Genomic DNA, 18,214 nt, shown 5'->3' with positions numbered 1-18,214 from the left:
AGAAAGAAAGGCAGAAATAAAGAGGGGTCAGGGGGAGAGAGAAAGAAAGGCAGAAAGAAAGAGGGGGACCAAGGGGAGAGAGAAAGAAACACAGAAATAAAGAGGGGGTCAAGAGGGAGAGAAAGAAAGGCAGAAAGAAAGAGGAGGGCCAGGGGGAGAGAGAAATAAAGAGGGAGGCCAGGGGAAGAGAGAAAGAAAGACAGAAATAAAGAGGGGGGACAGAGGGAGAGAGAAAGAAAGAGGGAGGCCAGGGGGAGAGAGAAAGAAAGGCAGAAATAAAGAGGGGAGCCAGGGGGAGAGAGAAAGAAAGAGGAGGGGGGCAGGAGAAGAAGAAGAACCAGAAGAAGGACCAGAGACTCATGAAATCACCAGACAAAAAGGTAGGAAAAATGATTTTATTTTCAACTTAGTGATCAAAATGTGTCCGTTTTGAGAATTTATATCTGCTGTCTATATTTTGCACTATGGCCCCATTTTACTAAAACGCAATAGCGGTTTTTAGCGCAGGGAGCCTATGAGCGTCGAGAGCAGCGTGGGGCATTCAGCGCAGCTCCCTGCGCTAAAAACCGCTATCGCAGTTTAGTAAAAAGGGAGGGGGAATATTTGTCTATTTTTGTATAGTTGTTACTGAGGTGACATTGCATAAAGTCATCTGCCTTGACCTCTTTGAAAACCCGTGGAATATAAATGATAATTAACATTTTCTCTGCGTACACCGTGCTTTGTGTTTTTAAAATTTTATTGTTGGTAGATCATTTTGACTTGGCCACAAAGGTAAGGGGGAGTGAGGGAGGGGAGCTGCTGAAAGACATCTAGTAATCCTTGCAGGCTTGACTGTGCAGGGAATTATTTTTGTAAAATCATGTTTTGTTATGTGACTGGCATTATCTAGACTTTAATTTCTATGAATGAATAGAATGAAAATGATATAAAATTACTTGCTTGCGGGGACCGCGTGTTCCGGCTCACACAAGGAAGGAGGGGGTGAAAGGGAAAAAGTTTCTCTTCCTTGGAAATAGATTCTGAAGTGACCTCATCAAAGAAGACCAGCACCAAATGTACAAGAAATCCCTTAAACAATGTCAAAAGAGCCCAAAATAGAAAACTGCTACTGCCTTGAGACTCCATTATTGAAGGAATCAACTTGAAATCACAGAAGAGATAGGAAAAGGTTAAATGCCTCATGGAATCCTCAGGTACAAAACACAAACCAAATTGTGAATGAAATCAGAGCAGACAGTAAGAATTATAAAATTGATGTCATTATCCATCTGGAAAAAAAGGCGTACTAGAAATAATGCCTCAGCAATACAATTTTCAGAAGTTCTATTTGCTCATGGTAAGGGAGAAGAGAGACTGCTAGTGATGGTGGGGGGACTGATAGAAGATATGAAAGAAGGGTGGTAGAAAGGAACAGATGGTAAAGGAGGGAAGAAAGGGTGGTGGTGGAAAGGAATAGAACAGACATTGAAAGAGGGTAGAGAGGAACAGACCCTGAAAGGAAATGTGGAAGGCAGAGTGGGGAGAAGACGCTGGAAGGGAAGAAGACAGATGCCAGACTATGGGGGAGCGGAGGGAAGAAGATGGGTGCTAGACGGGGATGGTGACGGGACGGTGAATGGGATGGCAGTGGCGGTGACGGGGCGGTGAAGGGAACGGCGGTGATGGGGCGGTGCAGAGGATGGTAGGCCGGGGACGGTGCAGTGACAGGGACAGATTTTTCCCCCGTGTCATTCTCTACTCCAGACAGGGCTTTTAAGAGGTGTACAAATATACCATGCTCCGTTTAGGAACGGAACTACTTGAAGCTGAGAAGTAATCGAAGAGCAATATACCTAGCCCCGGTAACCAGCTAAGAATAACACTTGAAGTTGAAGGGAATGGAACGCTAAGCCCTTGGCAATACCCCGGTGCCAAAAAGTAACTATGTAAGGGTGCAAAGTTGAGAAGTATCCAAAAGGTGAAGACGTCTGTAGCGCCAGGATAAGAGAAGAAACAACCCGCAGCGCATAACCCTTACATGTCAGTCAGGACGTCTCAAAAGCAAGGTCGTAATACCAAAGTAGTATGAATATCCATGTCGATCGGACCCTAGGTGAGCAAATCCGGAGATACCAGGAAACGTCATAGTCCAACTGTCAAAAGAGTCATCCGATCCGCATAGCAAGGATGGCGTAGCCAAGCCAGAATTCTACAAATACAGTGCCCGGAAAGCAAGCTGGAGATGGCAAATCCAAGCCATCATCAGCCAGGGGAAAACACTGAAAAAGAGAAACCAGAGGTGAGAAAGAAGCCACGCTGTTTCCCCCCTCTAACTCCCACTCCCTGTGCTAGGAAGTATTGAATCGTGAGACGAGACCAAGAGGTCTAGTACCAGGAGATCTCACGTCCATAAAAAGAGCTGGAACGCCTGAGCCAAAATTCCCAATATCCAGGACGTAGAAGATTTCACTATCACTAATGTGCACACTAGCTAGAGCGTACACAGTGCTGAACACTGTAACATACAAGAAATGGGTCATGGTCAGATTGCACGGAAAGTCTATCCAAACTCTTTTCTTGACCCCTAAAATGATCTGCCAACAGAAGAGGAAGATGAGGGTCTACCCATCGAAGTAGAATAACAACTGTACCCGGCAATGGAGTACAGCACCTACTGCCCAAGCTGTAGAGAAATACCCCCATCAAAATACCGACTGAAAGGCCCTCAGTGGCATTCCAGAAGAAGGGTCTGAAGCTCCAGAAAGGTAGCCTGACCACGCTCAAGAGTAGAAGAATGAACAAGTACGGAGTCGACCCTGAAGACCAGACTCCTGGAGCTGAGGATGGAAGGCACCGAGTCCCTCCAACCCAACAGCCCGGGATGTATGGTGGCCATGAGCTAGTCCAGCAAAGACCGAGGCATGCCTTTTAAAAGAGAAATCTCACTGAGCCACCAAAACATACAGAGCGATGCATGAGGAGCCTATGAACTAATCGGAGCCCTGAGAAACCGGGCACCACCGGAACAAGGGCGACTGCTGTAGCGTTATAATGGGAAAGCAAGCCGAAGTTCCCAGCGCGGTCAACAAGATAATTCCATACTCTGAGTCATGGTGACCAAAGAAGCCTGCAAACCTGAGACTGTGACCCATCGCCCAAGTTTCTAGGAAGAACACATGTCTCTCCCATAGGAACAAAAAAACATCTCCTCGACATACCTATAAATAGTACAGGAGAAAAAAGCGCTGTGCAAATTTCAAAGATTCACGTCCAAAGAACTGAGGAAAGAAATCACCCTGTTCGTGTCAGTCAAATGACCCGACTGAAAGACGTCCAAATCCAGCATTCAGTCAAGAAGAAATTAGGTGAATCACCTGGTAGCGCCAAAACAGTATCTCTGGCCACATTTTCTAAAATTTTCTTGAACCTTGGATAGGAGAAATGGCATGTGCCAAAATCGAAAGTGCTGCCCAAAGAGAGACAAGCAACTAACTGCCAAGGTATTGAATCCATGATTGCCACCCCTCCATATTATATCATTAAATTGATGCCGTCTATCCCGCCAATACCTCTCAGTCTAGGTGGATTACAACAAGAGGGTGCCTCGGCACTGCCATGGAGAATACATGGGTAAAAGAGGTATGTGGCGGGATCAGGGAGGGTCAATCAGGAATTGCTAGATCAATTTAGCAAATGACTGGAAGAGAAACCGGAAAAGCGTTCATCCGGGACACCGCTGCAAAGACAGGTTGTCCAGAGTGAGGCGCTATCAATCCAATGGAGATATATCGGACACAATATATACCAGCAAGGCCACTAGACCGTCCCATTTAGGGGCCAGATTGGAAAAGAGAGATCGCATGCCGCTTGGATACAGAAAGAATCGGAGCGGAGTATCCTTTACCATGAAATAGGGGAACGCCGGAAAGGCCTGTGCAACAGCGGAGGAACATGAACAGCACAGGAAAGGAAGAAAGGTATTCCCCCTACCATAAGCGGATAAGTTCCGCCAGGGCACCTAGCACTGCAGCCCCAAAACTGAGTTCAGTGCCCCTCAGCGAAGGACATGTACCTGGCAGGCAGAAAGAGAAAACACCCTGTCCAAAATACACTGCATGGATGATGCAAACTGACAAACAGCCCTGTCTCCCCTCTCAGAGAGCCGGTCATCACATGGCTACCAGGGAACGACCCCGCACATAACAATGCGAAGAGGGGGAAAAAAGAAATAGGGGAGCTGATTAACATACGTCAGGAAAAGACGATAGCCGCACAAGGCTGTTGAGTATCCCGAAAATCACAGGACCCTGCGTTGATCCAGATACAAACAAAACCTAGCCCTGCCCGCTTGAAAAGTGAAGGTGCCACCAGGTAACCCCACATTACTAAGAGCGCGTAGCCCCAACAGGAAATTCAGCACGCCAGTACAAGGCGGTTTATTTTTATTTTATTCTTTTTTTGTAAATTCTATATCCCTTGTATTATCATCAGTAAGTGTACAAAATCACTTAAACTCTCCAGCAATATAATAGACATACATATGACAAGGAAATATCGCACCACCTGATACCAGCAGCGCGACCCCAAGGCGCAAATAAGAGACAACAGCCAACAGGCAGAACTCTTACCATACCGGGACCCCGGGATGCAGGAGGAGAGATCTGAACCAAGACCCGGGTATCCCTCCCCTGCCGCTGACCATCCCAGCGGCAAAGCACCTCCTGCTGACCCAGCGCCGTGATAAGCTGTAACCGAGGAGCCAATTGCCGAATGGACTCCCTCTCCAGCGCCCTCAGGCAAGGCAGGATGGCTCCCAGACCCCAAAGAAGCACTTCGAGAGAGAGTCCCACCACCGTGTGAACAGCAACTGTACCTGCAACCCCCGACACAGTCAGGACCAGAACTGGGAGACTGGGGAGGCGCAGAGATAAGGCCGCAGCTGAAAACAGGCGCCAATAACGCAGTGGCTCCGCCGCCAGCGTCGGAGCAGAAGCGCGAGCCACCCACTCGCTGAAAGGCACTGACTCCACTAGCGCGACTCACTCGGTGGCTTGAACACCGCTGCGGCACCCACTGCGCACAGGACAGCCCTAGCGAACAGGCCGCAAAAGTCAGGTCTCTCCCGCCCACGCACGCACGCACAAAAACAAGCTTGCGGCTCCCGCGCGCGGGAAAACACCGATTTGAACAACAGTGCCCAAGACACCAAACAGAAGGCATGAACTGAAAAAAGCACACATTGCAAATGAAAAACTCCCCATACTGCACATTGTTCACTGCCCTAACAAGGCTTAGAAGATGAGGAAAGCTAGTTGGAAGGCACGCGACCGCACAGCTGCAGGTACTCCAGAACAAGCACAAAACCAACACAAATCCATAGGTCCAAGACAACCGCAAAATAATATAACACGCAGGGCAATGAAACAAAGGGATACTCACAACCAGGCTTACAGGACTGACAGACACCGGTTGAGCACCCCTGAGAATGCATAACTGCAAATAGCAAATGGTCTCTTTCTTTTTTTTTTTTTTTTCCAAGGGAAAGAAGAAAAATTAGAGACCCAGCTAACCCCTCTAGCACTGGAGGGAGGGTGAGGCAGGGACAAGGCGGGGCCCAAGTGTAACCTCGAAAGCCGGCACCGTCCAGCCGGACACCCCTGTCTCACTGAAGAGGGAAACCTCAACAGGAGAAATATAATTGCTGCCTCACTGAAGAGCAAACCTCAACAGGAGAAATATAAATGCTGCCTCACTGAAGAGCAAACCTCAACAGGAGAAAATATTTATTCAGCCACAGCCAGAATTCAGGAGCTAGTGGAACAGCGACTTTCCCCTGCTGGGAGATAGAGCATACTGATGAAACAGGAGGAGTGCCAGCCAATAGAACCACCTGTTAATCAGTTTCTCTATCTCCGCCTGCTGGTAGATGTGGGCTATCCCATTGGTCTCTGGATTCATCTGCTGCTGTTGCTAGGGAATTAGTCTTACCACCTGCTCGAGACTGAGATAGACTGGATTGGTACGGGGAGGAGTCTACCCTAATATACAAGTTTTGGTCTCAGTCTCCACCTGCTGGTCGCAGCGAGGTATAAACCCATTTGTAAGAACTATACTGGTCTAGCAGACGATACAGAAATCCTGTTTACATGTTATGTATGTTAAAAAAAACCCTGAAGTCCAAAATCTTTATTTTAGCACATCTGTAAAAGCTTAGGTTGGCTCTTTAACTCTTGTCCCAAGTCTTTAATTGAAGAAGCAATTAACTTGCTAGTTGCACACTCGCAAGGACTACCACCAACTGCATATACTGTACCCTAGCAGAGATTACATTCATGCACATTTCTGACTTCCCATGCAACTTTCTTTATATTAGTCCACTTATTTTCTAAGTTCTTGCTACTCTATCTTATCTATGTATTCACCTTTGCTTACTCTCCATGCTGCCTATTAAGATGTATTGTTGACAATTTAAGTAGCATACTATGCCTCCCCCACCTCCCCTTACTATGCCACTGGGTAGCGGGAGAAAGCAAGCTGAAAAAGGAAGGCAAGAAGGCCTTTTGGAAGCTCCAAATCAAAAATCATCCCTTCAACTGTGGGCAAACGCTTGTAAATTCAACAGTCCAGAGAAAGGCAAAAGCAATGTCCAATTTCATATCCAGCATTGACAGACCTACTTGTGTTTCAAATATCCAGTCATAGAACATGTTTAAGTATTTATACACATATCCTTAATCACCTTTTTTGTTGTACTAAAAAATAGTTATAAATATTTAAATATATATATGTGAAAAGCTCAGATCCAACAACCAACCTCTAGTGTTAAACACAGAGGCAGTTGTAAATGAGACCATCACAGCTGTTCACTATCTCATACCACCGCATCTTAATATAGATCTTATGCTCTAAACCTTCTACCCATTACTTATCTTTAGCGGTGGTGGGGCTGCGAAATCTCTGCAACTGATCCAGTCCAAAAAAGTATTTATACAAACGCACTATGTAAACAGACTGTATACTTACGGCCTGTGTTTTCAAAGAGAACTTTATCATTCAAGCCGAGCCGCAACTCTGGCATTCCAGAGAGGAACACCCTCATTTTAATTGATCCTACAATCTCACTGCGCAATACATTTCCATTGGCACTAACCTAGATGCAGAAAGAGATGAGACACTGTTCACTTTACAGATAAAAACTTAAATTGCATCAGCTTATGAGACAAATGCTTCAGACACATTGTTTTCCTTTAAACTGTGCCATGGCCTTTGCATATTGCTAACAGAAGTGTCAACATGAAGTGATAATTCTGCAAAAATGAACGGAAATTGGAAAGATCCTCATGTGCTACAAAATGCACTCAAGATCAAGGAAACATGGCAGGCAGGAGAATACAATAATACCCCAACTGTGTTGGGTTCAAGTGCCCTGATAAAAACAACTTCCAAAGCACACCTTGATAAATTGCATTTGGATTTAGCTCCCATCATTTAAGTTTGTACCTGAGGCAACTGAGGGTTAAGAGACTTATTTATCCAAGATCACAAGGAGCAGAAATGCAATCTGAACCCAGCTTCCCTGCTTCTCAGCCCATTGTTCTAAGCACTAGGTTATTTTACCTATCTCCTATGAACCCCAGAAACAAATGCTGGTTTTTACAAAGTTGCAGTAGAGGTTTCTATTGCAGACCAGCGAGATAAATGCTCTGACGCTCATGGAATTCCTACGAGCGTTGAAGCATTTACTTCACCAGTCTGTGGTAGAAACTCTACCGTGGCTTTGTAAAAGAAGCTCAAAGTTAATTATTTGAAACAGGTATTCTTCAAGGACAACAGGACTTAGATCATTCCCAATATACCCTGGCTTAGGGGCGAGATTCATTACTGTTATGGTATTAACAAAACTCATTTGGATACAAGGTAATTCAGCACCAGCATTCCTCAATTGTGGCTAAAAATGTGTGTTTTGTGTAAAAAGGTGCTAGTGAGAAACAACAGGAAAAGTGTAACATACTGAAAGCTTGTTCAAAATTAGTTTCACACAAAAAAATACCAAAAGCAGTAAAATCTGAGTATTTATTGAGCTTAACACTAATTAAGAGTGTTGGGGGACATATAAAATGTACATTACAGTATCTATTCTAAAATGTGCCAAGCACGCTCAGGTATCTACTTGGTGATTAACAGCTCTGAAACCAGTGAGTCCTAGATGTGTTGGGATGATCACTCTCATCCTAGAAAATTGGAAAGCTCTTTTGGAAATGATTTTTAAATGCAGGGCATGACATCTTGGCTTCATTTGATGGCATTTTCTTTCTTTCTTTTTCATTCATTCAATTTTCTATACCGTTCTCCTCAGGGAGCTCAAAACAGTGTACATGAATTTATTCAATTACTCAAGCTTTTCTTCCCTGTCTGTCCCGGTGGACTCACAATCTATCTAATGTACCTGGGGCAATGGAGGATTAAGTGACTTGCCCAGGGTCACAAGGAGCAGCGTGAGTTTGAACCCACCTCAGGGTGCTGAGGCTGTAGCTGAGGCTGTGCCACACTCTCCCCTCCCTTTTGGTGAGTTACTTAACAAACATGTGAATGAATGCTTTCTAATAGATACCTTTCATACCTTCCAACAAACTCACCAGAAGGTTGACAGATTCTATGACATCTAAGAAAACCTCATTCTTTCGGTATTTGATTCCTTCAGATCTCCAGGATACAGCATTGGTGACAGTTGCAGGAGGCCGAGGTGCTCCTGTTTCCAGTTTGTGCCCTTCTTGGGTGATATATCTTTAGTAAAGCATAAAATGAGTCCAAACATGAAAACAATCCAAGAGATAAGGTGGCTGTATATATTAGACTAAATATTACAAAATTAGACAAACCCCTCTAATACAAGACCCATGGAGGGGCATAATCAAAAGGAACGTCTAAGTCCGTTTTCGTCTAAGCCGCAAGTCGTCCAAAGTAAAAAAACAGCTCAGGACATATTTTCGAAAAATATGTCCAAAATTTTTTTTGTTTTGAAAATCGTCTAACTATACGTCCTGCCGATCTGATCGTCCAAGTCCCTAAATCGTCCATCTTTATACCACATTTTTGTCCAACTAGAACAAGCCCTGTTGGACGTGGGAGGAGTCTGCAAAGTGATGGACTGAACACTCAGACATGGCACCTAAATAGTGGGGTACCTTACAGGGCACTGCTGTGAACTTCACAAAAAGGGTGCCATGTCTTCTCCTCACTACAGCTCCTTTATAGGTCATGGAGAGCCCCCCCAAACCACCTCCAGAATCCCCTAAACCCACTTATCTACAATCCTAATAGCCCTTATGGCTGCAGGAGCCACTTATATGCCAGTAAAAATGGATTTTGGGGGTGTATAGGGGAGTGCACATGTTTCAGTATCAATGCAGGGATTACAGGGGCTTATGGGCATGGGTCCTCCTCTCCATGAGTCTATAACCCACCCCCAAGACAGCTTAAGCCACCTCTGTGCTGGACGACTAGGCTTTCCTATGCCAGGCTGCCAGGTGATGATGGTCTGGAGGCTGAATTTTAAAAAGTGTGATTACGATTTTTATGGGGTTGGGGGGAGGTGATCACTGGGGTAGTGTGTGGGTGTCTGTATTATGTGTTTGCAATGCTTATCTGGTGACTTTAGGTGGTTTTTGTGACTTAGACCATATTTTAAATGGTCTAAGTCACAATGTCCAAGTTCCGTCGATCCTGGGCTGTATAATTTTCGGTTATACATGCTGTACAACTAAGTCTAAGCCAGGCACTTGGACGTCTTTCGTTTATGATCGTCCAAGTGCCGACTTAGGCCGGTTTTTGGACGTTTCTCTCTTTCGATTATGAGCCCCATAGTATCTTAAGCATTTCTCTTCACCCTGCAGAGCTTGGGTTATAAAGGTGATAAATCACTTTACTCCTATTTCAGTCATTGGCAAAAAAAAAAAAAAACAAACAAAAACCTTTTAATATTTGCTTTTATTTTTTATCTATCTTTTTTTCTATCTTTTTCTTTTTAAAGCATTTTTTTTAACTTTCATGCATTACCATGCCATTACTAAGACTATGGGGAAATCGGCAGTACTACACTAAGAATCAGAAACCTAAAGGGCTGCTGTATAATTACGCTAAAGCAGTGGGAGATAATTAATCCCTGCAAAATGCTGGCTGCACTGGTGACAGCACAGTGGCATTTAAATCTATAAGGATTCACCAGGACCCAAAGAGAATTTGAAAACGGCATTGAAAATTTAAAAGAAAAAGGGAATTTAACAGAAAGACTATGTAGTTTAACTCTGTCCTCTGACCCTATAGCATATCTTGAAGCATGAACAAATATGATGTATGAACTGTTAGAACAGTTCCACCATCATGCTTTTTAAACAGTTCATGCATCATATTTGTTCATGCTTCAAGATATGCTATAGGAATAGGGGACAGCAGTTCAACTACAGTCGATTCCACATAAGTGCACGTCGGTTAAGCACACGCTTTGGTTATCCGCAGCCTACCACCATGGTCCCGTTTTTTTTACATTAAAGTCAATGGACGCAAACTCCGGCTAATTGCAATTCTGATAAGCACACAATCCGCTTATGCGCACTGATGTTATAGGTCCCACCTGTATTCGTTCACGTTACGTTCACTCCAGTTAAAAGCAATCGCGTTCTCAAGTGGATGAGCCACGTGCTTCGGATCAGCAATCTAGGCCTGGCCTTGTGTTTGAACTTTCGGAACTCCACCAAGACATCGCGTGGAGAAAAATCTTTGTCTTTGGCTGAACGTGTCCAACACGTTGGCCAAAAGTCATTGTCTTTGGCTGAACGTGTCGATGTCTTAGCGACTTGACCAACGGGAGAGTCAGGTCTCTATTGCAAAACAATTACAGGAGTAGATCGTGCATCATGTTGTCGGGCATCGAGTTTTTGTCCATTGTGCTTTTGCCCACTACATTGCTTAGCTTGGCGTCATCGGCGAATAATGTTATTTTACCTCGGAGCCCTTCTGCCAAGTCACTTATGAAGATATTGAATAGGATCGGGCCCAAGACCGAGCCTTCGGGCACTCCAATGATCACCTCTGTCATTTCAGAGGGGGTGCCGTTCACCATTACCCTTTGAAGCCTACCTCCAAGCCAGTTCCCAACCCATTTTGTCAATGTCTCGCCCAATCCTATAGAACTCATCTTGCTTAGCAACCTGCGGTGTTGTATGCTATCGAATGCTTTGCTAAAGTCCAGGTATATGATGTCCAGGGACTCCCCAACATCTAGCTTCCTCGTCACTCAGTCAAAGAAGCTGATCAGGTTGGATTGGCAGGATCTCCCCTTAGTAAATCCATGTTGACGGGGATCCCGTAGATTCTCCTCATTAAGGATCGTGTCTAATTGGTGTTTGATTAGGGTTTCCATTAGTTTGCTCACTATTGAAGTTAGACTCACTAGTCTGTAGTTTGCTGCCTCTATTTTTGAGCCTTTCTTGTGGAGTGGAATGACGTTAGCCGTCCTCCAGTCCAACGGGACGCTGCCTGTACTAAGGGAGAGGTTGAAGAGCGCGGCCAACGGTTCCGCCAAGACATCACTCAACTCCCTGAGCACCCTGGGGTGTAGGTTGTCAGGCCCCATAGCCTTGTTAACCTTGAGCCTTGACAGTTCACCGTAGACACTGCTGGGTGTAAACATGAAATTACTAAATGGGTCAACTGAGTTAACCCTTGTCTGTAGCTGAGGGCCGTGTCCCGGCGCTTCTCGGGTGAAGACTGAGCAGAAATATTCATTTAATAGTTGTGCCTTTTCTGAGTCCTTTTCCACATATTCTCCGTCTGGTTTCCTAAGACGTACTATCCCTCCTGAGTTTTTATTTCTGTCACTGATGTACCTGAAGAATGATTTATCTCCCTTCTGGATGTTCTTTGCTAGAGACTCCTCCATGTGGAATTTAGCCTCCCTGACTGCAGTTTTGACGACTTTTGACTTGGTCAGGTACTCTGCCCTAGAGTCTTGTTTCCCTGATTGTTTGTACGAGATGAATGCTTTTTTCTTCTCCTTGATGAGGTCTGATATATCCGCAGTGAACCACTGCGGCTTATTTTTCCTACGCCATTTACTTACTAATTTAACATAGCGGTTTGTCGCTTCCTGTATGGTGGCTTTCAGAGTCGACCACATTTCTTCTACGCTATCGGTTTCTGCTTGGCTTTGTAGCACCTGGTGAACAAAGTCACTCATGTCTTGTGTTCCGCCACTTATTTCTGTCAGATGGGATGATCAGTGACACTCAGAAAAGCACACAGACAATATAAAAGCATAGACAATAACCCTTTATTATATTTATATATATAGATGAATATAAAAATAAAATAGCTTCACCGTGATCCCAGGCAGCACCATCCTTCACAATTGGGAATCCCTGCAATTGATAGGTGGGTGGACCAGGGGAGACAGTCCCATGGTTGCAACGAAGTGGATTCTCATGTTAGGGGCAAAGTCCCGTTCTTATATAGGGTGAAAACTGCTGAGTTCATAGTTATACAAGCTGATCCTGCAGTAACCAGCATCCTTCACTACGATTCAGGCACACCCGGTCCTGTTCTTTTGTTCTTTGTTTTGGCAACACCCAGGTCACTGAGGTCAGGAGGTCAGGATAGCAGATAAGCAGGCTTGTTGCAGAAACCAACTTTCCACCTGGTTTTACTGTCCTTTTGTTCTTTGTTTTGGCATCACCCAGGTCACTGAGGTCAGGATAGCAGATAAGCAGGCTTGTTGCAGAAACCAGCTTTCCACCTGGTTTTACTGTCCTTTGTTTTGGCATTACCTAGGTCACTGAGGTCAGGATAGCAGATAATAGCAGAGGAGCAGACATGTAACGTAGTATGCTGAGTTTCAGTTACCCCCTGGCCATAGGCATAACATCTTGGAAGTTTGTGTCCTTGAATTTGAGGACCTTGGTCAGTGTGGTAGATTTAGTGAAGCCTTTTCTAAGACTGAACCATATCTCTCCGCCTAATTTAACAGTTAATACTCCATTCCCAAATACCACATCATAGTCATCTGGTGTGTATGGCTGGTCTGCAAGGTCCTCAAAGAATTCAGCTAATGAATCCAGGGTTTCTTCTGCTAGTCTTTCATATGTGCTTTCATCCAACGAACTTTCATTACTCAAGTTTCCTGCTTTCCTTAAACTTGTTAATAGAATATTCCTGTTTCCAATGTTGAATTGCTGCTGTAAATGTTGAAGCTGCACACTGTGCACCAGACGGTCGCCAACGGATCCGGACGGGCTCCGGTGAAAGAAGCAGCAGTGACGGCAATCACGTCGTCGTTCCCAGCCGCTCGTCCTCCTTCTCAGTTGGGCCCAATAGTACGTACAGACAGCCGGCCGCCCCAAACACCACATAATGCCGACGCCTGCCGCCACTCGGTGTATCTTGTGGGGGTGTTCGCGCGTGGGCTACTTGAACTCCTTTGGTACAATATGCAATTTGTGTACCCCCTCTGGACCCAGGATTACAATGTGTACTGCCCATAGTCCCGGAATTACAATGTGTACTCTCCCCCGAACCAGAATTGCAATGTGTACTCTTCCTAGATCCAGAAGAACAATGTGTATATCCCTTAGACCCAGGATTACAATGCGGCCCAGAATTATAATGTAAACTTACCCCAGACTTGAAAGTGTGTATGCTCTCCCCTGACCTAGAATTTCAGTGACCACTTACCTCAGCCTCAAAAAAGAATTGGCAATTTAGCTTGTCAGGTTGATTGTTTGTGCCTGTACCCTCCCCAACTCACCTAGTTTAAAGCCCTGTGAAGTAGGCGGCTAGATGGTGTCCAAAGACGTTCTTCCCTCTTCTGGTCAGGTGCAGCCCGTCTTGTCCCTGTAGTCCCTGAAATGCTTCTCCATGGTGCAGGAACCCGAAGTTCATCTCCTTGCACCATCCCTGCAGCTAGTCATTGGCCCTCTGGATGCGATCCTCCCTGGCACTACCCTTGCCCCTTACTGGGAGGATCGAGGAGAACACCACCTGTGCATCCATCCTCCTCAGCTTCTCACCCAGGGCCCTGAAGTCTTCATGTATGCTGTTCAGGGTGCTCCTGGCGGTGTCGTTGGTCCCGACGTGAATGAGTATCATGGGGAAGTGGTCTCGGGGCTTGATGAGTCTGTCAAGGCAAGCAGTTACATCCCGGATCCTGGCCCCTGGCAAACAGCAGACCTCTCTCGATTGAATATCTGGTCTGCAGATTGGTCCCTCAGTGCCCCTCAGAAGCGAATCCCCAATTACCACCACTCTACGCTTCTTTGGGGGGGGGGGGTGTTATACCTCAGCATATTACTGACATGTTCAGCATATTACTTACTGACATGTTCAGAATATTACTGATATGTCTCCTCAAGTCTGCTTATCTGACCTCTTTGTCCTGAGTGTTACCTTGACCACACCAAAAGGATAGTAAAGACAGATGGCCTCTGTAACACCTTCTTGATAGCATCAAAGAGACAGTGCAACACCTATCCTGACTTCCTTTATTTGAGTGACAACTGGATAGCATCAAAGAGACAATAAACTGCAACACCTCCTTGCTTATTTGAGATCCTGACCTCTTTGACCTCCTTGCCGCTCAAATAACATCAGTAAAGACAGATGGGAAACTACATCAAAAAAGAAAGGGACGGTGACAAGTATTTGCTATCTTGACCTTTTTGACCTGAATGTTGACAAAACCACATCAAAGGGAGAGTGAAACCCTGCAAACACTTCCTTCTGACATCCTGACCTGGGTGTTGTCAAAACACAGAGCAAAAGAGCAGGACTAATTGTAACAGCAGGACCAGCTGTTTATGCTTTTACTATGAACTCCGCAGTGTGCATCCTATATAAGACCGGGATTCTGACCCTGACAGCAGAATCCATGATGTCTGTAGGGAGAAGCCACGATGTCTAAAGGGACAGTCTCCCGTGTCCACTCACCTATCAATTGTATGGATTCTCCAATTGTGAAGGGAGTGTTTGCCTGGGATACGGTGAAGGTATTTAATTCTTATCATATATATATATATATATGTATAATAAAGTGTTATTGTTTATGCTTTATATTGTCTGGGTGCTTTTCTGAGTGTTACTGATCATCCCACCTGTCAGAAATTAGTGGCGGAACAAATTGGCACCAGAAGTGGGGTTGATCTAATGACGTCAGGAAAGCTAACTAGGCAACAAGGGGTTGAGGAGCAGGCTCCCAATCCCTCCATTCCAAATGGGAATGAAATTATGGGAAAATTAATGGCCACTGAGTGGTCTGTAGAAGCAGGATTGTGTGAATCCTGTACTTTTGGAAGTGGGGATCCACATGAATTGTGTGCCTCCTTACAAAAGGTGAAAATCTCAAAAGGAGAAGAGCAAGAAGTGATTTTTAGACAAGGAAGGATGATTTTGTCAGACTGGAGGAATTTGCATGAAGCTAAACATGAATTACAATTGAAATCAGGAGAGCTGGAAAAGAATAGGTGTAATCAACTGCATGCCTTTGGAATGCTGCAATGTCAGAATAAGTTGTTAATGGATAAGGCCGTGCGATATGCACGATATAAATACAAAAAACGGAGGCGGAAAGTGAGTTACAGAAAAGTTAAAATCTTAAATTATCATCTGCCGGATAATTGGAATCCAAACAAACGGGATGGGGAAATTTGTGATTCAAATTCTAATAACAGTGAGGAGGATATATGTATTGAAGGAAAGCAGGCAGAAAGTTCAGAAGCAAAGCCAGTGAGGAGACGAAGATTACAGGGAAATTTGCAGACAGGAGAAAATCTAACTAGAAATGATGTTATGGAAGACTTTACTCAGCACGAAGTCATGGATACGATGGCACGCTTTACACAGCAGCCTGGGGAACCACTAATACCATGGGTAATTCGGGTACAGGAGATGGGCGCAGCAGGGATTATGTGGGATGCCACAGATGCCCCTAAATTTGTTCAAATTAGTCAAGAAATAGCAGTACAAAATGCGTTACGGGAGGATCCTTATCCTGCAAAAAAAATGCCCAATGGTCTTTATTAGAGATAATTAGTAGGGGTGTCACAAAGCGATATCCACTTGAAACTGATTGGCCCTCAAATGATAAAATTTGGTATACATTAAAAGATGCTCTGTCACGAAGCGATATCCACTTGAATCTGATTGGCCATCAAATGATAAAATTTGGTAAAAGTTGCTTAAATGAGAATTAAGGAAAAGGCTATGAAGGTAGCCTTAGTAATAGGTCACGCTGACACATATATGTCATTACCTTTTATGGTGTCCATGAAAAATAAAATTATTAAGTATGCTGCACAGGCATACAAACAGGTAATGATAACTTTGTTGATAAATCAGATAGACAGGACTATTTTGGAAGCCTTAGAAGCGGTCCGACAGTTAGGAGATTGGGGGGACTGGGCACCTCAAAATACTTTTGATAAAAAGAGAAAAGGACAATCCAATTCAAACAGGGCTAAGCGGGTGTCTCGGAGGAATATGTTTTTGGCATTAATAAAAGCTGGTGTAAAGAGGGAAGAAATAGATGGAGAAGATACAGGGACATTATGGGGAATGTACAAAAGTAGAGAACAAAGGAGAGAGGGAGGATATTTTGGTGCCAACGGCCCCCCCTGAGGAAATTGCTTCCATTCTTTATCCTGATTTAAAAGGGTGGAAGTGTTGGGAGGATCAATAATGTGAATGCCGAGTCTCAGTGTTTGCCTGGACCAAATTAGAACAGCGTCCGCAGGTAGAGATAAATATCTAGTAGAAATCTGGGGAGCAAAAGGTACAAGCTGTAATGGACACTGGGGTGGAGGAATATAAATATCAGGATTGGGGGGAAAATTATACAAGCAGAAAGAAAAAAAAAAAAATTTTACAAATTTTAAAATTGGACAATTACCAATTTGGGAATATACTGTATTAATCTATGGGATTCCTTATAGTTTTGGTAAATTGCCAGACATTCCTATGAGATCAGTAGTGGTGGGGAAACCAATAGTAGTACTGATCTCCACAAAAAATTGTAAACATGAACCAATGCATTTTTTACTATTCCTATAGTGGAGCAATGTCCAGAACCATTTACATCCACTTGGCAAGGGAGGCAATATACATATACCAGACTACCACAAAAAATACTTACAGATGCCGAGAGGTGATAGAGAAAGCTAAACTTCCCTTCTCCCCAATGTAAAAAACAGACTTGGGCCTTTTTGGATTTTGGAGGCAACATATTTCACATCTGGGGTAACATATGGGGTAGGTTGGACAATAAAAAAAGTAGAAATATTGCTAAGTGACCTTTATAATGTATAAAGTTTTGTTAGATATTATAAGGAAGTTGCACTCCAAGTAATTTTGCAAATGTGTCTTTTACCTAAAACACTAACATTGTGAACCACTGTACCTGCACGTAAACCTCTCTTGTATATTTTATAGATTAAAAATTCCCTGCGTGCATTCTCTTACGATTGTGTGACAGAGCTTTGAAATGGAAGAAAATAGAAAAGAAGACCAGTAAAACTATATAGAGCAATTAACTTAAGTTTCTATCTCTCTTTCTTTTAGAAGCTTAGTATCCAGACATAGTCCGGAGAACCAATTTCACTGTGCCACATTTAAAATACGTCCAGCACTGTGACCTGATAGTGGGAATCCAATGGATACCACATTTGTTTGTGACTCTTTTGATTAATAGTGTGCTTATTTACAGATTAAATTCAACCCTGAATCATTACCGATGGAAGAAAGCATGCCGGAGCTCTGTGTTTGTCTGTTTCTGTTATGTGTTGTCTGTTTTAGCTTAAGGGGTACCCCAACATTGCACATTGGCCATTTCCAGAGTTTATTCCACCCCTTCTATTAGTCCAAATGGTACCATATCCCTTTCCAAAAAAGATTCCCCCACATACCAGAAAGTATATGAAAACCATGCTCACAATGATTTTATGCTATGGCTCACAGGTAATCGAGGCCAGCAGCGTGCCAGATTTTAGGAATAAAGGGGACGCCCATATGGGATCCCTACGTGGGTCAGGGCAAAGGGTCTATAGAGTGGGCAGACTTGATGGGCCTTGGCCCTTTTCTGCCGTCATCTTTCTATGTTTCTATACAGCCCAATGATAATTTAGTTAGGGGTTATATTATAAAAGGATATCTGAAGAGAAATAATTAGAAAGCTTTACACCTGGTAAAATGG

The 18,214-nt window shown here is 44.1% G+C and overlaps 1 protein-coding gene across 1 annotated transcript in view; it reads right to left on the bottom strand.

The window, feature by feature from the left end:
* LOC117364758 (AP-1 complex subunit mu-1) overlaps positions 1-18,214 on the bottom strand; it is a 96,670-nt gene that overhangs the window by 30,100 nt on the left and 48,356 nt on the right. The window contains exons 5-6 of the mRNA XM_033954354.1: positions 8,619-8,766; positions 7,006-7,132 (exon numbers count right to left, since the gene is read on the bottom strand). Coding sequence (XP_033810245.1) covers positions 7,006-7,132; positions 8,619-8,766 — 275 coding nt within the window. The remainder of the gene's footprint in view (positions 1-7,005; positions 7,133-8,618; positions 8,767-18,214) is intronic.

Source organism: Geotrypetes seraphini, chromosome 8, assembly GCF_902459505.1.
Source record: "Geotrypetes seraphini chromosome 8, aGeoSer1.1, whole genome shotgun sequence".
Lineage (NCBI taxonomy): Eukaryota > Metazoa > Chordata > Amphibia > Gymnophiona > Dermophiidae > Geotrypetes > Geotrypetes seraphini.
This window is presented reverse-complemented; position numbering and strand designations above follow the sequence as displayed.